General features: G+C 41.2%; 1 protein-coding gene across 4 annotated transcripts in view; it reads right to left on the bottom strand.

Moving 5' to 3' along the window:
- The window catches only part of sdk2b (sidekick cell adhesion molecule 2b), an 892722-nt gene that overhangs the window by 352466 nt on the left and 512864 nt on the right, over window positions 1-27392 (bottom strand). For all 4 annotated transcript variants that reach the window (XM_059653700.1, XM_059653701.1, XM_048555196.2 and 1 more), the window contains exon 3: window positions 1318-1424. In XM_059653700.1, the coding sequence (XP_059509683.1) occupies window positions 1318-1424 (107 nt within the window). The remainder of the gene's footprint in view (window positions 1-1317; window positions 1425-27392) is intronic.

Here is a 27392-nt window from a genome sequence, read left to right as displayed (position 1 = left end):
AATGTTGTTACTTTTGGAGATCCACTACTTCTGGTCATTTTTTCCTCAGATTCCTAGGAGGATGGCAATACTGAGGGAACATTGCTGTATCCCAGGTGTTTCTTGGTCAATTCAATACAATCTGACCATTTGCAAAAGGGTTTTGCGGTGTAGTGGTAGTGATCCTATTCAGCCAGGAGGCCCAAGTTTAAGTCCTACCTGCTCCATAGGCATATCATAATATCTCTGAGCAGGTTAATCTGGAAAATATCTTGCCATATGCAGCAAGTCGGGAGTCAGCTGGAGTCACACATTCCTGATAATTCCACCTGTTTTGAGTTCTTTTTCCCCAGAGGGTCAGGTGGCTTCAGACTTTGGAATGCCATTTGCACTTAAATTTGGAATCAACTGGGTTTGAGTTACAAAATAACATTGCAAAACATTAAGATTGGGTAATATTGACAGTTTTCAAGCTGAGACTGTGAATATTAAATACCAGCATGTGCATTGTTTTCAAGTTGTGCTGACATTTCTTTTTTGCTCCCTACTTTTGCAGTTGTGATTGACAGGAGTTCATAATGCAACGTGAATGTCAGCGCAGTTTGTATCACAAGCAACTTAACTGAAGCCTTCAGTTGCTGCAGAATCTTCGAAATGCTTTCCATTCCAACTGTGTTTCCAACACAGGTTTATTTGTTAGTTAACCCAATTTTGCTTTTGGGTTGCTGTAAAATGGGGAGTGTTGGGAATACAAATTCCCTGAAGAGTTTTCCAGTATGTGACAAGAAATCAAGCCACGTGTGCAGAAAGTGAAATTCAGGGCATGAGGATTTTAATTTTAAACTTCTGATGAACACCAGGAAAACACTCAATCTGTTAAAGCCTCAGATGAGAATGTAACAGAATGCCTTTTCTGATGAAGGGCCTAGGCCCGAAACATCAGCTTTTGTGCTCCTAAGATGCTGCTTTGCCTGCTGTGTTCATCCAGCTCCACACTTTGTTAGCCCAAAACAGTGTTTACCCTTTTATTGTTCATCCTGCACTTAATTCTTTTTTGGGAGTTAGATTTTTGTCGACTGATGCAGAATGGCTACCTGCAAAGTTCTTCTTTTATTTTACCAGCTTATGGTTCCAGCAATGAGTTTTTCAGTCATCATCATTTCTCATTCCTCAGCATATATGCACAACCAGCAGCAAGAAAGTTGAACTTGAATAAGTTGATTGTTCATATGAATTGAACTTTTTATGTGCTAATGTCACATTATCTATTAAGAACACAGTCAACAGCTGTCCCACTGGCACATTAGTATTTTGACCCAATGGTTTGTGCCAACTTACATGCCACCTGGACTTCTGTCCTCCTCTGCATCAGTGCTCCAAGCCGATTCCGCACTATGCAACGGTAGAAACCAGCATGGGATCGATCCAATGATGGAATCAGGTACCTGAAAGTAAAAACAAATGTAATCGATTGCAGACAATGTGGATGTTTGGTTTTCTTTTTGTATTGATGCTCTTTTTAAAAATGTTGAAGTATTTCAGTCCATATGCGCACAATTGCTGAACCAGTGCCAGCATGCAGCATTCTCTTCCTTGTAATGACTTGATCAAACCATGGCAGGCTGCCCAGTTTTAGAATTTTTCCTTTGTGTCCTCTATCCGACTCACCCAGTTTGCCAGCTGGCAATCTGAACCAACACGTGGAGGATCTCACATTGAATAAATTGATACTATTCATGCCTCCATGTATGCCACCCTTTAAAAATGAAACCTCATTGTAACTGATCGTTGATTTATTGTGATGTTCTAAATAGCTCACAAATGCCTGAGGAGAGGGAGCTGGATGGTCTCTGTTGGTGCATTGCTAATGTCCTCTTTCAGAAGGTTTTAGTTCAAATGTCAATTTGCAGTATAACTAGAACCTTAATGGACTTTTTAGTTTACCTTCAATGTAAAAGATAAGTGTAACAGAGACTTCTCCCTTTGTGCCATTACAATTCCAACTCTGTTGTCTCTTAAAAGTGGTCATCACATCATGGAAATGCAAGATGACCATTTAAACTACAATCAAAATAAAGGAGATGGCTTCACTAGTGAGAATACACTCCACTTTAAACAGTTGAGCATTAGAAACACTTCTAATTCAGGACAGTAGCTGAGCTAGTGATGAGATTGGGAGTGCAATCACAGTCACTGGAGGACAGGTAGGATTATTATGACCAGAGGAAGGTGAGGTGACAAGAGTCTTAATGTATCCTTTGAGTCACAGCAAGTTCCTATAGCAGTGGACTGCCCAATATTCTGCTGAATTGCAGGCTTCCTATTTTTGTAATTTACTGTTGTTATGCTGCACTCAATGGGTTCTGCCACTGTTACTAACTCCTTTGAACTGGCATGTCAAGCACACTGCAGGGGTTCCAACTGACTGCAAAAAAAAAGAGATATAACAAGAATATCAAGGTTAATCGTTTCCTCAACCACCTTGATTGGCACCTGGTGGGTTGCCATCAGGGTCCTTATGTCATCCTGAGCAAAAACCCACAGAGGCAGGAAAATGTTGGGGAGCAGTCCGATGGAAGTTTTCACAAATTCCGTGCCCTGTCACTTCAGTGCCTGGTTCCAAGGGTCGGAAGTTTCAGTCACTGTGTCAGCATGCAAACTGCAAACCTGTGATTGGCCATCTTTTACAAGAGGTTTTACAAGAGTCAAGCTGGCTTGCTTGACCACCTTTATATTTGAACTGCTTAAAAAATGCTTTCTATAAGCTGCTGTGCAGCATTAAATGTTTTACCAGCAGTTGGAGGTCAGTGAAAAGACACAGAGCTCTATTTTCCCCGATTGCAGTCTAACTCTGCGCCTTCCCCTTGCTTTGAGACCACCGTCAAAGCAGTGGGTAGAATTACTAATTCAAAAACTTCAACCAATTTTTAGCATTCTTTTACTTCAGCATATTTGTGATATGTTGCTTAGAGTTTCTTATTAAGTTTTCATCATTGCTATCAAAAATACTTCAATCTCTACAGTAGATTAATTCAATTATTCTTTTCTCAATCTCAGCACAATCCTAAATCACTGCATTATCAGTTTATGATTTAACATCCTTGCTGAATGATCAAGAACACTGTACCAACTTCAAGTACTTTAACCTAACAGCATTTCGTGGCGCAGTGGTAGTATGGCGCACTGACCTCTACATCGCCGAGGCCAAACGCCAACTCTCCGACACCACCTCCTACCGCCCCCTCGATCATGACCCCACACCCGAGCACCAAACCATCATCTCCAACACCATTCACGACCTCATCACCTCAGGGGACCTCCCACCCACAGCCTCCAACCTCACTGTTCCCCAACCCCGCATGGCCCGTTTCTATCTCCTTCCCAAAATCCACAAACCTGCCTGCCCTGGTCGACCCATCGTCTCAGCCTGCTCCTGCCCCACCGAACTCATCTCCACCTATCTGGACTCCATTTTCTCCCCTTTGGTCCTGGAACTCCCCACCTACGTCCGTGACACCACCCACGCCCTCCACCTCCTCCAGGACTTCCAATTCCCTGGCCCCCAACACCTCATATTCACCATGGACGTCCAGTCCCTGTACACCTGCATTCCGCATGGAGATGGCCTCAAGGCCCTCCGCTTCTTCCTGTCCCGCAGGCCCGACCAGCCCCCTTCCACCGACACTCTCATCCGCCTAGCTGAACTCGTCCTCACACTCAACAACTTCTCTTTTGACTCATCCCACTTCCTACAGACTAAGGGGGTGGCCATGGGCACCCGCATGGGCCCCAGCTATGCCTGCCTCTTTGTAGGTTACGTGGAACAGTCCCTCTTCCGCACCTACACAGGCCCAAAACCCCACCTCTTCCTCCGGTACATTGATGAATGTATCGGCGCCGCCTCTTGCTCCCCAGAGGAGCTCGAACAGTTCATCCACTTCACCAACACCTTCCACCCCAACCTTCAGTTCACCTGGGCCATCTCCAGCACATCCCTCACCTTCCTGGACCTCTCAGTCTCCATCTCAGGCAACCAGCTTGTAACTGATGTCCATTTCAAGCCCACCGACTCCCACAGCTACCTTGAATACACCTCCTCCCACCCACCCTCCTGCAAAAATTCCATCCCCTATTCCCAATTTCTCTGCCTCCGCCGCATCTGCTCCCACGATAAGACATTCCACTCCCACACATCCCAGATGTCTAAGTTCTTCAAGGGGCGCAACTTTCCCCCCACAGTGATCGAGAACGCCCTTGACCGCGTCTCCCATATTTCCCGCAACACATCCCTCACACCCCGCCCCCGCCACAACCGCCCTAAGAGGATCCCTCTCGTTCTCACACACCACCCTACCAACCTCCGGATACAACGCATCATCCTCCGACACTTCCGCCATTTACAATCCGACCCCACCACCCAAGACATTTTTCCATCCCCACCCCTGTCTGCTTTCCGGAGAGACCACTCTCTCCGTGACTCCCTTGTTCGCTCCACACTGCCCTCCAACCCCACCACACCCGGTACCTTCCCCTGCAACTGCAGGAAATGCTACACTTGTCCCCACACCTCCTCCCTCACCCCTATCCCAGGCTCCAAGATGACATTCCACATTAAGCAGAGGTTCACCTGCACATCTGCCAATGTGGTATACTGCATCCAATGTACCCGGTGTGACTTCCTCTACATTGGGGAAACCAAGCGGAGGCTTGGGGACCGCTTTGCAGAACACCTCCGCTCAGTTCGCAACAAACAACTGCACCTCCCAGTCGCAAACCATTTCCACTCCCCCTCCCATTCTCTAGATGACATGTCCATCATGGGCCTCCTGCACTGCCACAATGATGCCACCCGAAGGTTGCAGGAACAGCAACTCATATTCCGCCTGGGAACCCTGCAGCCATATGGTATCAATGTGGACTTCACCAGTTTCAAAATCTCCCCTTCCCCTACTGCATACCAGCCCAGTTCGTCCCCTCCCCCCACTGCACCACACAACCAGCCCAGCTCTTCCCCCCCACCCACTGCATCCCAAAACCAGTCCAACCTGTCTCTGCCTCCCTAACCGGTTCTTCCTTTCACCCATCCCTTCCTCCCACCCCAAGCCGCACCCCCATCTACCTACTAACCTCATCCCACCTCCTTGACCTGTCCGTCTTCCCTGGACTGACCTATCCCCTCCTTACCTCCCCACCTATACTCTCTCCACCTATCTTCTTTACTCTCCATCTTCGGTCCGCCTCCCCCTCTCTCCCTATTTATTCCAGTTCCCTCTCCCCATCCCCCTCTCTGATGCAGGGTCTAGGCCCGAAACGTCAGCTTTTGTGCTCCTGAGATGCTGCTTGGCCTGCTGTGTTCATCCAGCCTCACATTTTATTATCTTTCAAGTGAAGGCATCACTTTTTTCAAAGATTGGATTTTACCAACATCTGCTAATTAGGTTTGTTAAAGGTTGTCACTAAACATTGTCAGGATCAATTTGATGAGCTGAAGGGCAGAACTGAAGCTGGTAGGAACTATTTTGATGCCAAATTTGTTTAAAATTTGAAGCAGGAGAAATTGGTTTCCGACAGCTGCAGTTAAAGATATGTTTATTCAGTATTTATCCACTAATAACTCATAAATAAATATGTACTGCTAAAATACAGGTTTTAGCTATTTACTTTCCACTAAAGAATTTTCTCTAACAACCTCAACATTTATCATCTGTGAAGGTTACTTTCCTTAATGACTCGTTGCAGTTGTTTTATTGAGTCAGGTTTTGGAGTCTAGATTTCCAGGGCTCTGGTAACAGTACATCTCTGGTTGTATAACCAGAGACTTGTACAACCAGAGACTTCTATAACCAGTCTGTGACAATATGGAGACTGGAAGAGTTGGGCCGTGCTCCCACATTTGGGACTCAACCCCATCTTCCAGTTATGGAACAAGTGGCCACATCGCCTGTGTCTTGTGTAGACGGAGTTGATTGCTGTTCATTGTATTTGAAGGAGGTTGAGCCAGAGTCGTATGCTGCGTCAGTGATGCAGTGTTGACTTTTTATGCTCTAAGTATTCCACTACCCTGTCATCTGAATAATGGCTTGATACCAGCTGCATTTTATCATAAGCTAAGTGTTTCCACTGTGAATGTTCACTGTAGAGTTGGGAGAAATCAAACCTTACTCGGTACGCAAAATAACTCCCCCACAGCAATCAATCTTCCTTATTTTGTAATTCAAATGTCCTTTACTTGAAAAATAAATTGCTGGAATGCAAGCATTACAGAATTTATATACTTGTTCCTCGCAATTTATCTTGTCTAAATACCATAATCTTGTGAGAAAATTAAAAACTGGCCAGAATTATGAGTCATGAACTGATTGATATGATTGTTAAAGTTGATCTTGTCAGTTTGAGTGAATTAGCAAATATATGGCAGATGCAGTACAGTATGCTTAAATGTGAAGTTATACACTTTGGTGTGAAAAGCAGAAATGTCAATGTAGAAAGGGATCTGGGTGTCCTTGCACACTGGTTAATGAAAGTAAAGAGTCAGGTGCAGCAGGCAACTGGGAAGGCAAACGGTATGTTGGTCTTTGTAGCAAGAGGATTTGAATTCAGAAGTAGAGATGTTTCACTGCAGTTAAACAGGGCCTTAGGTGAGACCATGCCTGTAGTAGTACATGCAATTTTGGTCTGCCTACCTATGAAAAGATATACTTACCATGGAGGGAGTGCAGCAGAGTTTCACTAGGCTGATACTGGAGAGAGCAGGAACATTGTATGAGGACACATATTCTATCTGCCTCCCCCCCTCCCAATTTAATTCAGAACCCTCTTCTCCTCCCCCATTTCTGAAGAAGGGTCTCAGCCCGAAACATCAGCCTTCCTGCTCCTAAGATGCTGCTTGGCTTGCTGTGTTCGTCCAGCTCTACACCTTGTTATCTCAGATTCTCCAGCATCTACCGTTCCTACTATCTCTTGGTTTGACTGGGTGTGAATTCACTAAAATGTGAGAAAGAATCTTATTGAAAGGTATAAGATTCTAACGGGGTGAACAGACTGGATGCAGGGAGAGTGTCTTCCTTCGTAGAGTCTGGAATCAGGAGTCACTGTCTCAGGAGACAGGATAAGCCATTTGGGATTCAGGTGAGGAAAGATTTCTTCATTTATATGCTAGTGAACCTGTGGAATTTGCTACCATAGAAGGCTGCGGAGGCCAAGTCACTGGAATATATTCAAGAAAGAAATAGGTACAGTTTTAGAGGTATGGGAGAAAATGGGAATATAGCGATGAGATTAAGAATCAGCCACGATCAAACTGAACGGTGGACCTGGCCTGAACAGCTGTCTTCCAGATGTTCTGCAGATTTAATCCCCTGACCACAATTAAATTTATTGAGATAAGTTAAGATTCATTTAAGGTATTTGTTTAGTATGGCTGCTGTCTAGTTTTGTTAACATCAATCTAAAAATTTTTGCTAACACCTGCAAAATCAAACCTGCCTTCCAATTAACTATGGTAAAGCAGGAAATAATTGTAAGATATTGCTTTTCATACCATAGAGTAACAGATGCAATATTTGAAAGATATTTTCCAAAGTTCTGATGACATGGGTCTGAGACTGACCTTCCTCAATGATGTAAATCTATATGCAGACACAAGATGGTGCTGAAATACTAAGTCAATAGTTCTTGGCATCCAGCCTTGCCTTTTGGACAGTTGAATGTTACATGCAGAGCAGAGACTAGGAGATGACCTTTACTGGCTGATTTAATTAGTCAAGTTAGCTGGGACAAAATGAATGAGTTCATTCAAACTTGCTGTTGTCTTTTGATTTGTAACATGAAAGCACCTCTTCAGAGCACAATATGATTTCTAGAGACAGGTGTTCAGTTTGTTCGGTTTCTACTTCAGTGTCTCTTCTTATTAAAAAAAAATCACAAAGCCAAACCACAAGCATGACATTGGCAGCCTGATATGCAAAGAACATTTCAGTTAAGCAGGCCATGTAAGGGTGATCTTGCCTATAGACCAAAGAATATCGTCATCATTTGACTATCGGACAGCATGGAAACAGCTCTATCCACAACAAAACATTAGACACTTTCATACTACCATATTCAATAAAAAATTGAGACAATAAACATTACAATTAGATCCAAATATCTTCTTCTAAACTATATAAATGTATAAATGAGATGAAAATTAAAATGGCATAAGTATATTATCTAAGCCAGAATAGTGGATATATTAGTGTTCATCTTTCAAAATCCTTAACACCTCAGGAATGTGCCTGTGGATTAAAAGTAGCAAATGTAACCATCCTGGATGTGAGTTTGCTTGCTGAGCTGGAAGGTTAGTTTTCAGACGTTTCGTCACCATTCTAGGTAACATCATCAGTGAGCCTCCGACGAAATGCTGGTGTTATGTCCTGCTTTCTATTTATCTGTTTAGGTTTCCTTGGGTTGGTGATGTCATTTCCTGCATTGGTGATGTCATTTCTTGTTCTTTTTCTCAGAGGATGGTCGATTGGCTCCAAATCAGTGTGTTTGTTGATGGAGTTCTGGTTGGAATGCCATGCTTCTAGGAATTCTCGTGCGTGTCTCTGTTTGGCTTGTCCTAGGATGGATGTGTTGTCCCAACCTAGAATGGTGACGAAACATCTGAAAACTAACCTTCCAGCTCAGCGAGCAAACTCACATCCAGAACCTCAACCTGAGCTACAAATCTTCTCAAAACTCGCTAGTAACCATCCTATTTAAGGAAGGAAGGACAGGGAACAAAGGAACTTCAGACCTGTTAGCCTGACAGCTGTAGAAAAGTACTAGAATTTATTATGAACATATAAATTACAGGATGATTAGAAAATAATTATCTGATTGGACAGGGTCACCTTGGCTAATGAAGGCTCACGTTTGACAAACCCAATTGAGATTTTGACAATTTTACTGGCAAAGTCAATAAGGGAATCAGTAGATGTGGTGTATTTAGATTTTTTATAAAGTCCCACTCAGGAGGTCAGCAAACATTGAGTCACAGAGTCATAAAGCACGGAAACAGACCCTTCAGTATGGCTCATTCATACCGATCAGGTATCTTAAACTGAACTAGCCCCATTTAGATTTCTGATGAAGGGTCTAGGCCTGAAATGTCAGCTTTTCTGTTCCGAAAATGCTGCTTGGCCTGCTGTGTTCATCCAGCTCCACACTTTGTTATCTTGGATTCTCCAGCATCTGCAGTTCCCATTATCTCTTAAACCTATGCCGTCTAGTTTTGGACTCCTCTACCCTTGGAAAAAGACATTGGCTATTTACCTTATCTATGCCCCTCATGATTTTATAAACCTCTATAAGTTCACCCCCTCAACCTCCAATGCTCCAAGAAAAAAGTCCCAGCCTATCCAGCCTTTCCTTACAACTCAAACTCTCCTATCCCAGCAAAATACTTGTAATTGTTTTCTACTTTTTCTAGTTTAACAGCATCTTACAAAATTAAGTTGTCTGGAATTGGAGAAAGGGGCATGCGGTAATATGTTATCATGGATTGAGGACTGGCTAAAAGACAGAAAGCAGACAGTAAAAATAAGTGGGTCATTCTCGGATTGGCTGGTTGTGGCCGGTGGGGATCACAAAGGATCTGTGTTTATGCCCCAGCTAGGGACAATCTATATCAATGATTTGTAGTGGGATCCAATTGTAATACTTCTAAGTTTACAAATCATACAAAACCTGTTGGCAATATGAGTTGTGAGGCGAGCTGCAAGGTAGATTCAGACAGGGTTCAAGGAAATTTAGACAGTTGAGTAGGCAAGAGCATGGTATATGAGATATAATGTGGATAAAAATGAGGCTATCCATGTTGGTAGAACAAGCAGAGGTACAGAGTATATTCTTAAATGGTGAGAGATTGCAAAGTATTGATGTCCAAAGGGAACTGACTCTTTGTTCATCAGTCATTGAAAGCTAACATTTTTATTAATTGTTCGTACAATATTGGCACTGCAAGGTTCACACTTATTACTCATTTCAAATTGCAATTGTGAATGTGGTGGTGAGCTGCATTTTTGAACCACTGTATTCCTTGAGTCAGAGGGAGCTCGCAGTGAAGTTAGGAAAGGACCACCAGGATTTTGACCCAGTAAATAAAGGAATGGTGATGTAGATGCGAGTAAGGATGGTCTGTGGTTTTGTGGGGAACTTTCAGATGATGCTGTTCCTCTCCATCTGCTGCCCTTGTTCTTCTAGGTGGTACAGGTTTGGAAGGTATTATAGAAGAAACCTTGCTGACTTACTTCAGTCCATCTTGTAGTTCGTTGAAGGTGGTGGATAGTATCCTAATGGAAGTACAGCAAGCATTTCAGAAAGCAAATTGTCAGTTAGCTTTTATCACAATTGTATTAAGCACAGGAGGAAAGAAGTCTTGTTTCAGTTAGAGAGAACACTAGTAAGACCTCACCTACAGCATTGTATGCATTTCTGGTCCCTTTTCCTAAAGAAAGACACACACTTTCCATCGAGGAAGTGCAGTGGAGGTTCACCAAACCGATCCTTAGGGCATTGACATGACCCTTTGCCATTGTATCCCTTATAAGATCGTTCCTTCACTTTGAAGGCTAATCTTGGCCAATTAACACTTCTTCGCTGCCATGGTTAGACTGTCCTGTGAGGACATTGGCCCTCTCTTCTTTGTAGTTTATAAGAATGAGACACATTCTCAGAAACTTACAAAACTGTAAGAAAGGGATAGACAAAACAGGTGCACAAAATGATGTTTCTCCTGACTGGGAGTGTAGAATTAGAGGACACAGTTTGAACTAGGGAACAGAAATGAAGAGGAACCTTTTAACTCAGAGGGTGGTGAATCTTGGAAACTTTCTATCCCAGAGGCCTATGTTTGTTAATTCATTGAGTAAATTTGATTGTTTGATGCCTAGTTACATTGTACACTGAAGAATATGAGGATAGAGGGGGAATACAGTGTGGAAAAAAGATGATCTGATGTGATCTAAAATGGCAGAGTAGTCTTGAGGGGCTGAATGGCCTCCTGTTCCTGTGTTCCTAAGCACAACAATGATTAGATAATAAAAAATTCAAATACAGAAAAATTCCAATACAATGAAACAAATTGTCAAGAGTTTTGCTGAATGATCAGTGAAAGAGAGCACAGGACACCAGGATGAGTGATGCCTTCCCACAACATATGAAGGAAAAAGACTTGCAGCCTATCTTTTACCATGGCAGCAAAGAAGTGTTAATTGGCCAAGATTAGCCTTCAAAGTGAAGGAACGATCTTATAAGGGATACAATGGCAAAGGGTCATGTCAGTGCCCTAAGGTAAATAACATTGTTAATGGCAAGGGATAGCAAGAATTGCAGATGCTGGAGTCAGAGATAACACAGTGTGGAGCTGGAGGAATACAGCAGGCCAGGCAGCATCAGAGGAGCAGGAATGCTGACTTTTCAGGTCGGGACCATTTTTTAGAAATGGGGAGGGGGAGGGAAATTCAGAAATAAATAGAGAGAGGAGGCGTGGGAAGGTAGGTGGGATGGTGATAGGTATGTGCATGTAGGCAGTGGTCAGGATTGTTCAGTGAGGTGGGAGGGGTGGATATTGTGAATGGCAACTCTGTTTACATCACCACTTTCTAGTTGTGGTATTGGGGAGCACCATATTAAGATACATTTTCCTAGGGGGAAGGAAAATCAGATGTTAAGTTTTCATAGACTTTTCAGAAGACCAGTATGGCACCTTCTCAGAGATGTGTTACCTACTTAACCTATCAGCTAAAAATGGACGCCAAATTGTTCAGTTTAGACACTTCAGATTGCTGTTTAAATTGGAGTACTTTCTCCTAGTAACACAGTTCCTAGTGATAAAATGTTATGAGCTTCATATCACAAAGTCTTTAATTTGATTCACTGGAAATTCTTTTCAAGTTGATTTCAAAGATTTATTTATGAACAAACTGTCGAGAAAGACAAGAGTGACAGGTGCATGGGAATACTACTCTTCCAAGTCATGAATCATCCGGAATTGGAAATATATTTTTGTTCCTTCAGCATTACTGGGTCTAAGCTGAGAAACTGCCCAATAAACAGCATTTCACATTTAACTTTATCATGGATTCCAGTGGTTAACACAGAAGGCTCAACCATCCCCCCCTTCTCAAACCTGAAACATTTGTTTCTAGCCTCCATTCACACAAAAGACAAACACACACATTTAAGGGATCAATAAAGAAAAACAACAAAACTAGACAGATCATTTAAATGGAATTCACAATGAGTTGTTTCACAGGCATAGGTGTGGACTCCTTGATTCTTTTTCTGGAACTGCCGATGAGGGTTATCTTCTCAGTGCACCCAGGCAAAGTTGTCTGCCTTCCGTGGGGAATACTCTGTCTGCGGCTGCCTCATCTGCTCCACACTCCCTGCTAGCCCCACCATCCCCAGCACCTTACACTGCAACTGCAGAAGGTGCTACACCTGCCCCTCCACCTTCCCCCTCACCTCCATCGCAGTCCCAAAGAAAACTTTCCACATTAAACAGATGCTTACCTGCACATCTGCTAATGTGGGATATTGTATCTGCTGTTCCTGATGTGGCCTCCCCTACGTCAGGGGAATGAAGCAAAGGTTTGGAGACCATTTTGTAGAGCACCTACGCTTGGTTCGTGACAAACGACAACACCTCCCAGTTGCGAACCACTTCAACTCCCCCTCCCACTCCCTGAATTACATGTCCATCCTGGACTTCCTCCAGTGTCACAACGATGCCACCCAGAAACTGAAGGAATGGAACCTCATTTTACACCTTGGAAGCCTGCAACCCAATGGCCTCAGTGTAGACTTGATGAGCTTCAAAATCTACCCACCCCTGACCTCATGCCAAGACCATCTTCTCCCTCTCATCCCCACCTCATTAACCTGTCCGTCTTCTCTCCCACCTATCCGCTCCCCCCACCTCACTGACAAATCCTCAGCACTACCTACCTGCTGTCACTTCCCCCCCTCTCTATTTATTTCAGAGCCCTCTTCCCGTTCCCCATTTCTGAAGAAGGCTCCCGACCCGAAATGTCAGCTTTCCTGCTCCCCTGATGCTCCCTGGCCTGCTGTGTCTCTCCAGCTCCACATTGTGTTATCTCAGACTCCAGCAATAGCAGTTCTTAATATCTCGAAATTACTTCCAACATAGCTTTCAACTCTCTATGCTTCATAAAGCTGGTTTGGAAATGAGACAGGGAGCTGTCAAATCTTTATGTTGTTAGCAGTTAAGCTCATCTCTATCAAAAACACAGATTATTAAAAAAAAACTTTAATTCCACCTTGATAGACTGATCATCTCTTTCAAAAGTCTCAATTCCCATTCAACAATTGTCAACTGCTTGAGCGCAGGATCACTTCCAGACTTGCTGGAACTAATTCCCAGTTGCTGACCTTGTTAAGAGCTAATTTCTGCTATCAGTTTAAACACAATGCTCTTCCTGGAGTCACTGTGCCTGTAGGAACATTGTTAATCATGAATCAGCCTGCAATTAGCCCCCCCAGGCCTGGCCTCACAAACAAACAAATGCTTGTTTGGTCTGTTCTTTTCCTTTTACTAAAGCTATTTCAAAGTCAATAAATCATTCTCAACTCACAATTCTCAGTTCACACCTCTAAACCAAAATTTACAAAAGAATAAAAATATAGAAAAAATATCAACAAACGTTCTCTCACTAATAATATATTTTCTACAGCATTCACCACAGAATCATAGACAAAACATCTCGAACCAAACATCTTGTTCTTTTCTTTTTGTTTACAACAGAATAATTGGCAGGAAGAGCAAGCGGGATTCTTAGTCAGCCAGGTGATGGAATTGGATTTTGTGCTATCGCTATCTACAGCTCAAAGCTACAATGTGCATGTAAAGGTATATGTTGCCACAGCAACTGAAACTCCTTAGAGAGCAAGTTGCAAAGATGGCTATTGTTGATCAGATTGGTGCCACAGCATGGGGTTTGATCACTGTTCTAGCTGGCACGGAACTCTCAAGGGAGAGACGAGAAAGACAGGTCAAGGAGAATAGAGTAAATAGCGAACAAAGGCTACCAGAAAATTTTGCACTTTAAAAGACGGATTATGCTGGCATCTCAATTTAGCTGAGTTGTATTACAGTACAACTACATCACCCAAATGATGCACATGTTGGGGAAACAGGACTGAAGAGCAGAATGAATTGGTTTGCCCAGTAGTGCAATCAAATATTTAATATCAAATGGGATTGCCCAATGTTTTTCAAGGCTTTAGCTTTCCTGCCGATGGACTCAATTAATCATGCTGCTAATCAAGGAGAACATTTCTGTTTTGTTTAGGGCACTGCATTTGTCTTTCCCAATCACCCTTAGTTTCCAAAATTATGACTGGGGCTTGCAAGAGTGGGCCATCTCATGTAGCATTAGATATTCTTCTGTAGCTTTCAGCTCAAAATTCTCATGTGTCATGATTTGCTGGAAGTGCAAGCTGATAGTGGTGTGAGAAGGCAACAGAGTATCTGGAATCTTGGTGAATAGTGGTGACACCTGAGGCTCTAAGTACCAACCACTGTGGCTTTGTGGTTGGGTGCTGCCACCAATCCTCCAGTCTCTGCAAAGTTTAAACAGGTTATCTTATTAGCAGTGATAGAGCATTAGAGAGATTTAACAAGAAAAGACACTTGTCTTATATATTAAGGCATTGTTTGTTGCATGAAAGTAATGCCCATAAATGTTTTTGGAAGCAGCATTGGTAGAGTCCATGGGGGAATAGGCAATTCTGGATTTGGTATTGTGTAATGATGCAGACTTGATGAGGGAGCTTAATTTGAAGGAACCACCGGGGCAGTGACCACGATATAAAAGAAATCACTCTGTAATTTGGGAAGGAGAAGCTGGAATCAGATGTTAAGGTATTACAACTGAGTAAAGGTAATTACAAAGACACAATGGAAGAGCTGGCCAGAGTTGGTTGGAAGGAGAGCCGAGCAGGAAAGACAGTGGAGCAGCAATGCTAGGTGTTTCTCGGAGTAATTTGGGAGTCACAGTCGACATTCATTCCAATCAAGTAGAAACATATTAAGGGAGGAACAGACAACCATGGCTGACAAGGCAAGTCAGGGACAGCATAAAAGCAAAAGAAACAGCATAACATGTGGTGAAAATTAGTGAGAAGCCAGAGGATTGGGAAGCCTTTAAAAATCAGCAGAGGATAACTAAAAAAGCAATGAGGCTGCAGGAGATGAAATATGAGTTTAAGCTGGCAAGTAATATTAAAGATTTTTACAAGGGTTCTTTTAGATGTATGAAAGAGAGGGGCAAGAGTGGATATTGTTTGTTGCATGAAAACAATACCCACGAATGTTTTGGAAGCAGCATGTTTTAGAGTCCATGGGGGAATAGGCAATTCTGGATTTGGTGTTGTATAATGAAGCAGACTTGATTAGGGAGCTTAATTTGAAGGAACCACCAGTTCAGTGACTCAGGCTAGAATTTTTTTTTGCAGAAGCAGTGATGGAGAACAAAGAAATGATGGAGGAACTGAACAGGTACTTTGCATCAGTCTTCATGGTAGAAGACACCAGCAGCATACCAGAACTTTAAGAGACTCAGAGCTAAGTGTATTGGCCATCACTAAAATGAAGATGCTGGGGAAGGTCTGAAGGTGCATAAATCACCTGAACCAGATGGACTTTACCCCACCGCTCTAAAGGATATTGGTGAGATTGTGAAAGCTTTGATTCTGAGCTTTAGGAATCACTGGACTCAAAGAGGGTCACAATGAACTGGAAAATGGCTAATGTAACACCGCTGTTTAAAAAGGGAGGGAACAAGAAATTAAGAAACCATGTTTTTAACCAGGTTTTTTTTGAAGAAAGGTTGAGACAGAGGTAACGAGCAGTCTGCTCAAAGGAAATAAAGTAAACAGCTTATGAGACCATGGTTTTGTTTTGAAAGGTTGCAACAATAAAATAGCCTGAAGGGGTCGGGTCAATCTCCCACAGAACCAGTAGCTTTCAGTTGCAGTTGCTGGGGTATTGGAGCTGGATTTGAAAGCTCTTATTCCTCTCTTTATTCCAGCAAAAAGCTGGGGGCTCTTTCTTGCTGCCAGAATTGCATGTGAGACAATTTATTTTACTGAATTTGCCTTTGCCAAAGGTGTGTTTATGGGATGTTACTCCATTGGAACAGCTAATTATTATTTAGTATATATCACTTTGTCAAGCATTTCAATAGTGTTACAGTTAAGCCAATTAATTTCTCTTATTTTTATTTTGTCTGTATTTTAACTTTAGTGTAAAAATAAAGTGTATTTTGTTTAAATTCGAATAGTTTGACCAATCTCATTGCATGTGGAAAGCAACACCTTACATTTATGCTTAAAATAAGAAAACGTAGGGTCTAGACAATCTTCTTAATATAATTTGAGGAGGGTTGGTCTGGTCTATAACAAATTGGGGCCCAATTGAGACCATGTTGCGAACAAGGAATATAGCGTCTCTGGGGTCTTGTATTGTGAGGAGCCAGGAGTTAAGCAGGCCAGTGTTACACCTTCTGTGATTGCATGGGAAAGGTGCCATGGGGGTGTCGGGAGATGTTGGCATAGAAGAGGAGTGGGCCAAAGTGTCCCAGAGAGAATGCTCCCTACAAAATGCTGACAAGGAAGGAGAGGAGAATGTGTGCCTGGTGGTGGTGTCCCACTGGACGTGACAAAGAATTGAGGTTTGTTTGCTAGGGGCATTTTTCACATTCTTCTTTGATTTCAAGAAGAGTGGAAAGTCTGTTGAGTTAGCATTTATCCAGTGATGATTCAAAATATGTAAGCTGGAATAATCTGGCATAATGCATTTTTTAAAAAAAAGACCCAAAAAGGTAAGTTTCACCTATGATCATTTGGATTTTCATAGCTGTGAGTATCTCTGTGAGGACCTTACAGTTTTCAATTGTGTTAAAACTTTACAATCAAACCACAAAGCAACAGCAGAAAACGAAATGATTTGCTGTGGTACCGGGTAATGTTACTGTTGTATGTTTAAATATGATTAATTGCGGATACAGTTTTGTCAAAATGTTCAATTTTTTTTCCCTGTCAATGTGATTGTGACAAGATTTCAGTCTGAGATTTTGCATGGCATTTTTCTCTGTAATCCCATCACAAAATAAAAGGATTAAAACTAGCGTTACTCTCACAAGAATATTCCAAGTTATTTTTGTTATAATAATTAAAAAGTGTTCTCTGAAATTAAGTGTTGAGGGAAACACTAAAAGCACTCATCCCTAAAATGAACATTTTGTCTATTTGTTTGGTAGCTCCTTTTGAATTTATCAGGCAATATTCTAATTCTACTTGGAGTCTGTTAAGAATGTTACTCTGTGCCTTTTGAAGCAAAGCTACCTGAAAACTTCCAAAAAAGATTTAGACAAGCAAGGAACAGAACAGAAACAGTAGCAATAGCATTCCGAAAAAGATCTCTCATCATTAGCTTGGCATTTTATGAACTTTACCCAGACATTAATACAAGTGAATGCTGGTGTTCATTTATGAGAGTAGCCTGAAACATGTAAGACAAAAAAAATGGAGAGTCATAAAGATAAATGAATTCTGAAAATGTGCATCTTGTTGTACAGGTCATCAGAGGACCTTATCAAAGCTCTTTGTTATGGCCAAAAGACTGATACATGGGCATTTCTTGACAATATAAGTTCTGAAAAAGCAACAGCAATATCAAGCACTGACATCCTGACAGATAAACCTTTGATCTCAAAATTGAAAATGTGTTTTGGTCTCTGTAAAAGTTAAAATAAACTGTAGTTTTACTACAGTGATCGTGGTTTTTGCTCGTAGCAAATATTTTAACAAGGACATTTGCCAATCTGGAGCAATGTACATTCTTTTGCTGATTTTAAATAGGATAGAGAATTCACAAGTTCTCCTGATCAACCAAAATAAATGCATCACAAATCTGAAATTAAGTGACAAAAATTGTGTGGTAGCAAATTTGATCCCTGGTTTGTAGTAAATACACTATTTAACCCTTCCTCAATGATGTTCTAGGTGATCAGTTATCAGGTAGTGATGGGGGTAACATGTTAGCAGTTCACATACCCTGCCAACATTCAACACTAAGCTTCATTGTCGTAAAATTGTGAACTGGGCTCAGTGCCTAAGGTTCCCAGTGCTTGCAAACCCCACAAGGTCTGCTTTTTCACCAGAGGAACAGTGAAAATCAAACTCAGAAAACATATCCATTTCTTACTCTCAGTTTCCAACCTAATGTAGTTGTAATCATGTGCTTCAAGTAAAGTCTCCTTTGCATATGAAATAGAAATAATTTCATTTGAACATAAGACAATGAGATGTAGAAAGCAGTAATAGGCCATTCAGCCTATGGAATCCACTCTGTGACTGATCTGATAATCATCAACTCCACTCTTCTGCCTTCTTTGCATAGCTCTTGATTCCCTCACTGATTGAAAATCTATCTCAACCTCCAATATACTTAATTATCCAACCCCTACAGGCCCCCTCTGGTAAAGAATTCCACAGATTCAATACCGTCTCAGGGCAAAAATAAATTCCTCCACATCTCGGTTTTAAATATGTGACCCCTTATTCTGAGATTATGTCCTCTCGTCCTAGACTCGCCCACAAAGGGAAACAACCTTTCTGCATCTACCCTGTCAAGTTCTCCAAGGATCTCGTACGTTTCAATTAGATATCCTGTCATTCTTCTATATTTCACCAAGTACAGGCTCAATCTACTCAACATCTCCTCAAAGGAAAATCCCTCCACACTCAGGATCAGCCTATTGTACCTTCTCCAGACTGCCTCTGAAGCCAGTATATCTGGCCTTAGATAAGGGGCCCAAAACTATTCACAATGTTCCAGTTGAGGTCTGACTAAGGCCTTGTACAGTTTTAGCAAGATCCCCCTAATTTTATACTCCATTCCTTTTGGCATAAAGGCCATGAAAAGTAAATGAGAATGCAAGGTGGAAACAACGATGTAAGTCAACCTACTATAAAATGATCTCAAATTAATAAAGTTCCAGTTCAGAGATAACAGGAACTGCAGATGCTGCAGAATCCGAGATAACAAGGTGTAGGGCTGGATGAACACAAAAGGCTAAGCAGCATCTTCGGTGCAGGAAAGCTGTTTCGGGCTTTCATCAGACCCGCACCGCCCCCTTCTACCTCCTTCGTAAAATTCATACACCTGACTGCCCTGGTAGACCCATTGTCTCTGCCTGCTCCTGCCCCACTGAACTTATCTCCACCTATCTCGACTCCACTTTCTCCCAGGGTCTAGGCCCGAAATGACAGCTTTCCTACTCCTAAGATGCTGCTTGGCCTGCTGTGTTCATCCAGCTCTCCACCTTGTTAGTTCCAGAGCAGAATTTGTTTTCAAATAGCTCATTCTATTATTTGTTATTTTCAGCACATTGTACAATTTGAGTTCGTGTAAAGAGTCCAGAGAATGGGACTAACAAATCAATCTCTCAGCACTGCTTAAATAATTTATAAAATGGTTACAGCACAGAAGAAGACCACTCAGACTGTTTTATCCATTTCTGGCGCCCTGAAGGAGCAGATAAGCAAATTCTACACCTGTCACCACAACACCTTCCTCCCCTTCCTTCGCACCTCGTCCTGCAATATATTTCTAATTTCCTTTCAAAACACATTTCAGGCAGTGTATTGAAACTCCTGGAGTCATATTTTGATTTGCATTGCTTTATTTCTCACTTCAGATGCTGCCAAACCTGTTGAATATTTTCGGCATTTTCTGTTTTTATTTCAGATTTCTAATGCCCCGTAGTATTTGCTTTTATTTCTGTCTCTTTAACTACTGCATGCAGTGACTTGGCCTCCACTGCCTTCTTGGTAAAAAAAAATTCCACAGTTCAACACCCTTTTAAAGGAAGAAACCGTTCCTCATCTCAGTCCTAAATGATCTACCACATACCCTGAGACTGTGCCCCTTGATTCTAGACTCCCTGAGCAGGGAAAAACATCATACCTGTATCCAGTCTGTCTAGTCCTGTTAGACGTTTAGAAGAAATTTAGAAATTTGCACCCATTTTCCTCAACATCTGCAGACACTGTCATTCTAAACTTGGTAACTTGTCAACTTTAGATAAAGTCAAGATTTTCAGTATCTCCCTTTCATCAATTTCCACTCATTCAGTATCTCCACTGTTTTTACAAGTTTTGCTTGTTGTAATTGTATAGTTTTCGCTTTGTAATAATGATGTTTTTCTGTTTTGTGTACAAACCAATTGTACTTCTACTTCACCATCTATTTTTTAACCTTAGTTAACAGCTTGGGACTCCTGATGTTGAATGCAAGTACATAGAATCTGTAGCATCTCCAACATTAAATATCCAATTAAGATACTATTGCACCAGCAAGACCTTACAGTGCTTTGAAATAGCTAATCCAGAGCTTTACTAATTTAAGTATCCTTAAAAGGGTGAAGAAGGTGAGTGAAGATTTGAATAAAATAGCTGACTACGACAAAGAGAGAATGCACAACACTGGTAGAGATATTGAAACGTTACCAGGCAGAGATGATTCAAAACAGAAAAAGCTATTCTGGGTTAAGGGGTGAAGATCAAGTGAAGGAAGAAAAAATGATGCATGGAATTGATTGTGGAATCATAAAACTTGGAATATACTACAACAAGAACCTGAATATAAATATGGAGAAAATTTTATTGCTTGAGAATCACTAAAATCAGTGAACGTCTTAAATGAGTGTACCAGGCTTAGGAGGTGCATATTTTCATGGGTACGATAAAGGAAGACACCTGAAACTTAAAAGTAAATGGCTCTGCAATCCAACAATTTTATTTCGTATTCTCACACAAATTTAAAGAAATAAAACATTCAATGAGAACAATTTAGTCGAGAAGACTACTAGACCCAAATTCGTTGAGTCACATAGGGCAAGTTGACACAAGGTATCACTGAAGAACAGCATTAATTTGGCTAAACACATTTTGCTTAAAAATATACAACTATAAAAGGTCCATAATTTACATGCCCCTGATATCCATGATGGTACTAACACTCAAAAGGTTTTGAAGCCCTGTCAGCTGAAGATCAGTGTACTTTAGGCATGCTGCTGGTATTAACAATTAATTGCTGGATTCTGAAGGTATACATGCACAGAATGGAATGTGTAAGAAAAAAAATACTTGAGTTAAAAGGTAAAAGAGGAATGCTGTTGTTATTAACAGAACACAGACATTAACTGAAATACACAATACAGAACTGAAATACATAGTTGTCTCTACTTTCTTACAAGTGTCTTATTTGTCCTTACATGCAGAGGAACACAGTGATTTGTGAAAGATCTTAACAATTCACTAATACCCCCACTGATGCTTAGTGTAAGGACACTATTCATGTTGAGAAGAACATGGCACAACTGGGTGATGCACAGTGCAATGGATCTGAAGAAGAGGCAGAGTTGCACTATTAGGCAGCAACCAGAAGGGAAGATTAGCAGGTAAATATTTGTCATACTGTGGGAACTGATGCAATTCACTATGTTTTCCAATATAGTATGTCATATGACTTGGAGAATATGGAATGATCAAATGAGATTAGGTGAAGCACTGGCATAGTACTAATGTCAACCGACTAATAATCCAGAACACCAGGCTAATGGTTCTGGGGCATGGCCTTGAACCACACCATCAATTTGAGTCTGAATTTTTTTTCAAGTTACTGATCTCGACAAGATCATAACATGTTTCATCTGAAAGATGGCAGCTCTGAAATGCAGTCCTCCCTCAGTATTTCATTGGGATGTTAGGAGTGGAGTTTGCATCCATGATCTATGGACTCAGAGGAGCATAAGACTCAGAGAGTCTGACCCAACATTGTATATCCACAGGACAACCTGCACAACAAATATTGATGTATTTTGCCCAGTCATTCATTGAATAAGCAGACAAAGGAAGTACAGCATTGCAAAGAATCTGAAGAATTTCACAGGATGAATACGGCCGGAAGCAAAATGGAAAAGATATTGGCTCAACGGTGTCAAAGGTAATAAAAATACATCTATTCAGTGATGACTTTGTAATCCTTCAGGTCAACTTTATTCAGCAAATAATGTGACCTCATCCATGTCTTTACTGCCCTGAGAAGTATGCAGAGGCAAGATCACTCAATATGTTTTAAGTCAGAGGTAGATAGACTTTTGCTGGCAAGAGAATCAAAGGCTATCAGACATAGATGGGAATGGGAGTTCAATATACAGGCAGATTAATCGTGATTTTATTCAAAGATGGAGCTGGCTTAAGAGATTGAATGGCCTACTTCTGCTCCTATTTTGTATGCTCATTTGTTTAATGTTGGCTTGGTATTTAATCATAGCTTAACATTCACCCAGTTTCTACTTCTACAGATGCTACCAGACTTACTGAGTCCTTTCTCTTTTATTTCTGTGCTTCTCTTCCTGCCTGAAGTGTGTACTCTGCTAGTGATTCTCCTTCATCTCTTTCAACTCATGTTCAACACTGATGCCTTTATTATCGGAAATCTACATCATGGAATATATCATAACTCAGAAGTTGAGGAAAATGAAGTTTTCTTGGAGCATAGCAAATGTTTGCAAATTTGTTTTATACTTCCACTTCACCAGCAGATTATCAGCCATATTTTAGATTTCCAAGAAGGTATTTTCCAATTCTTCCTTCACCAAAACGTGGATAATTCTGCAATGATGGACAATGAACAAACTGTACTGCCTGAAGATCTTATATTCACAACCATTATTTTCATGTTGGTGGAGCAAGTTGACGTGGTTTTGTCTAAGGATGAAGAGCCAGTGGTTATAAGTTAAAGACAGGACTGTTTTACACAAATTTACTGAAAAGGCAGTGCTAACTATGGCTGCAGGGTACCTGAAGCCAGGTGGTACAGCTATCAGAGTTCAGTCACTGCAAAGTTGCTCATCCTGAGTGCCAACATGTATGTGCCATTGTGTAAAGTATTTTGGACAGGAAATCAACAATTCTATGCGACAAGTTGTATTTTAATTATCGAACTGAATTCTGGATAAGTGTACTCATTCACATCCCTCAAGCACAGCAATTCTGCATTTTTTTTGCAGGTTACCTAATATAAAGACTTGCAAGCGTAAAGAATCTAACAACAAAATATTTGTTTCTTTTCCCTATTTATTCATCACTTCCAGTCAGCTCTGCAAAAATGCATTCTCACCTCTAGCTGCCATCAATAATGCTCAAATTCCTTTAGAATAGATTTACATTTCTTGATGTTTAAAAAGTTACCCCCAAAAAAAGTACCATTCACTGATTTCACCCTAATATTTTACATAAGCGCCAACTGATGAATGAGACTGAGTGTGTCACCACAAATTCAGTTGCAGCTTTAAAGGTGTGCTGCTACCAAGAATTTTAGATTGTGTGTAGATATTATGAAGAATCCCCAATTATCACAAGATGCAGAATTGTTAGAAATAATAGGTGAAGTAATCAATTCTTGCAATTCTATTACCTTGCGACAATTTAAAAGATTTGAAATTTGAGAAGATTCTTCCTGGATACTTGAGGGATCATTAGTTTTTTTTGAAACCATATAGAGCCTTAATTAATAGCATTTCCAATGCTCATGAACTAACTATACTCTCTACAAAGTATAAGTATCATGAAGAGTTCAGAGAGAGGGGGACTAGGAAAAATAATTAGTAATGTTTCCAAGAATTGCTGTGCATACAGCCAGCAACTCAGAAGGCAAATAGTATGTTAACCTACGATTACAATAAGATTGAAAGAAAGGGGAAGGTGAGAAAAAGGGATTTAATTTTACTTTGCCCTCAAAATAAATATTGTTGTTAATTCAGTTCTTTAGTTTTAGAACTCCTATAGTGTGGAAGTAGGCCATTCGGCCTGTTGAGTTCACACTGACCCTCCAAAGAGCATCCCATCCAGATGGACCCCACTCCTTTAACCCAGTATTTCCCATGTGCATCCCTGGACACCATGGACAATTCAGCATGGCCAAACCACCAAACCTGCACATCTTTGGAGTGTGGGAGGAAACCGAAGGAAACCCATGCAAACTTGGGGAGAATGTACAAACTCCACACAGACAGTTGCCAGAGAGTGGAATCGACCCCAGGCCGGTTGTTGTGGTAGCAGTGTTAACCATTGAGCCACCGTGTCGCCAATGCACCTTAAGGTAGTTTTATTTCTCACCCCTTCCTGTCTCTTCTACAAGGGCCTAAGCCATTTCAGTAAAATGGAGCTCAGGTTGAAGAAAACTTACACGAAATGACATTCTACAATCATGTCAAAATTTGAATCTTCCGACCACAATAATGAAATGGACTTTTTGTTGTTTGCTTTTTCATCGAAGGTTTGAAGCATGTTAAAAATGCATGGAAAATCCTGCCAGTGATTCTGAGAGTTTATGCAATGATCAACAGTGTAATCCAGGAAGAGTTTGAATGCTATTTCACGTTGGTTAGTTGATCTTAGCCAGGGTTATAGTAAGAAGACTACCATTTGCCTCAGAGCCCATTGTCAAGGCAAAGAAAAATAAGCAAAGTTTCCAGCTCCATTACTGGAACTCAGTTGTGATGCCCAAAATATCTGAACAGTTTCTCAACACAAACTACCATTTAAACATGAATGAAAGCTATTCGGATAAAATACTGAATTAGCTGAAAATTCTTATTTCAGCAAGGAGCTACAGTGATGTCTTTAAGAGAGAAGAGTAAAATGGAGAAAGTGTGTGAAAAGAGAAACAAAACAAATTGTGGCGAGTAAAAACAAATTGTATGCTAAACTCTATTACAAAGAGACTGAAGTATAATAGTAAAAAGAAGCCTTATTACAATTTTACAGGGCATGATGAGACCATACCTGGAGTACAGTGTATAATTTTGGTCTCTTTAAAGAGTCAGAAGTCACACAACACCAGGTTATAGTCCAAGGAACAGGGAAGTCAATGTTCTGGCTTGAAATCCTTCATCAATGCTTTTACCTGACATGGGGCAGTGCTCCAAAAGCTTGTGGTTTCAAATATACTTGCTGGACTATAACCTGACATCATGTGACATCTGACTTTGTCCACCCCACTCCAACACTGGTACTTCCACAACATGTTTAAAGAAGGATATATCTGCTTTACATGGAGTGCAATATAGAGTATCACCAGCCTGATTCGTGGAATGAGGGATTATCTCATGAGAACAGTTTGCAGAAACTATGCCTATATTTCCCAGAGTTTAGAAAAATAAGGGATGATTTCTCTGAGGAATGTATAATATAAGGGACTTGATAAATGCTGGGAATTCTACAATTAGGAGTCACAGTCTTAGAATAAGGTGTTACTACAAAAAAACAAAAAAACATAAGAACATAAGAACTAGGAGCAGGAGTAGGCCATCTGGCCCCTCAAGCCTGCCCTGCCATTTAATAAGGTCATGGCTAACCTTTTTAAAACTCAGCTCCACTTACCTGCCCACTCACCATAACGCTTAATTCCTTTACTGTTCAAAAATTTATCCAGCCTTGTCTTGAAAACATTCAGCAAGGTCGCTTCAACCGCTTCACTGGTCAGGGAATTCCACAGATTCACAACCCTTTGGGTGAAGAAGTTCCTCCTGACCTCAGTCCTACATCTGCTTCCCTTTATTTTGAGGTGATGCCCTCTAGTCCTAGTTTTACCTGCTAGCGGAAACAACCTGAGGTAACAAGGTGTACAGCTGGATGATCACAGCAGGCCAAGCAGCATCAGAGGAGCAGAAAGGCTGACATTTCGGGCCTAGAACCTCCCTGCCTCCTCCTTATCTATTCCCTTTGTAACTTTATATGTTTCTATAAGATCTCCCCTCATTCTTCTGAATTCCAGTGAGTATAATCCCAGCCTACTCAGTCTCTCCTCATTATACAACCCTCTCAACTCTGGAATCAACCAAGTGAATCTCCTCTGCACCCCCTCCAGTGCTAGTATATCCCTTCTCAAGTAAGGAGACCAAAACTGCACACAGTACTCCAGGTGTGGCCTCACCAGGATCCTGTACAGCTGCAGCATAGCCTCCCCGTTTTTAAACTCCATATTACAGGGACAAAGAAGAAATTTCTTTACTCAGATTTGTGGTCCATTGAAGTTCTCTCGTCTAGAGAGCTCAGCATTTGCTGAGGATGTTCAAGTCCAAGATCTATATATTTCTGGGTACTGAGATGTATGCATAGTATGGAAGATAGAGAACATAAAGTCAATATTAAATGGTGAAACAGGCTAGTGAGGCTGAATGGTTTATTTCCAGCTCCTGTTTCTTATGGTTTAATGAGTTCTAAAATATTTGAAATACTCAAAGCACGTGAGGAAAATAATAGAAATTCTGTATTATTGTTTGGCTTGACACCATTAAAAATGGATTTAGTTATTTGTTGCCTGTTACAGCTATCACTTATCAAAGTAGATACTCATTACTAGCGACAATGCTATTTCCATTGAAAAAGCATTTGAAGTATTGTCACAAAAACTACTACCTCTGAAGTATTGTCACGTCTATGTGCTGACACACAAAAAATGCCAGGCTTGCATCTCATTGCATTGTCCTGCCTGATAAATCACCTCCACTCTAGGTTAAACAATTCTGCTATTTAGGTAATTAACACATCATTTAAGCAGTCATTTAAAATGTAAAATTGCTAATCCACTCGTTTATCAATGGCATGTCCTGATCATCCTCTTCTTCCAATTCAACATTGCTGACCCTCATTTGAAAAACTTATGTCAAACTTTTCATTAGAAATGCTTAGATGTTTGCTATGAGCCTTTCATTTTCAAATTAACAGCAGAAAATTGTTTTTGGGCTTTAGAATTATTTAGTGACAACCGAAAGAAAGGGAGGATTGGAATGACACATCAGAATCTTGCTTCAGAGATAATAGGCACTGCAGATGCTGGAGAATCTCAGATAACAAGGTGTGGAGCTTGATGAACACAGCAACCCGAACAGCATCTTAGGAGCAGGAAAGCTGACATTTCGGACCTAGACCCTTCATCAGAAATGGGGGAGGGGAAGAGGGCTCTGAAATAAATAGGGAGAGAGGAGTAGGGGGATTGAAGATGGATAAAGGAGAAGATAGGTGGAGAGGAGACAGACAAGTTAAAGAGGCGGGGATGGAGCCCGTAAAGGTGAGTGTAAGTTGGGAGGTAGGGAGGGGATAGGTCAGTCAGGGAGGACGGACAATTCAAGGGGGTGGGATGAGGTTAGTAGGTAGGAAATGGGAGTGCGGCTTGAGGTGAGAGGAGGGGATAGGCGAGAGGAAGAACAGGTTAGGGAGGTGGGGAAGAGTTTGGCTGGTTTTGGGATGCAGTGGGGGGAGGGGAGATTTTGAAGCTTGTGAAATCCACA

Source organism: Stegostoma tigrinum, chromosome 22, assembly GCF_030684315.1.
Source record: "Stegostoma tigrinum isolate sSteTig4 chromosome 22, sSteTig4.hap1, whole genome shotgun sequence".
Lineage (NCBI taxonomy): Eukaryota > Metazoa > Chordata > Chondrichthyes > Orectolobiformes > Stegostomatidae > Stegostoma > Stegostoma tigrinum.
Note: the sequence above shows the minus strand (reverse complement) of the source record. Positions and strands in the feature narration are given on the sequence as shown.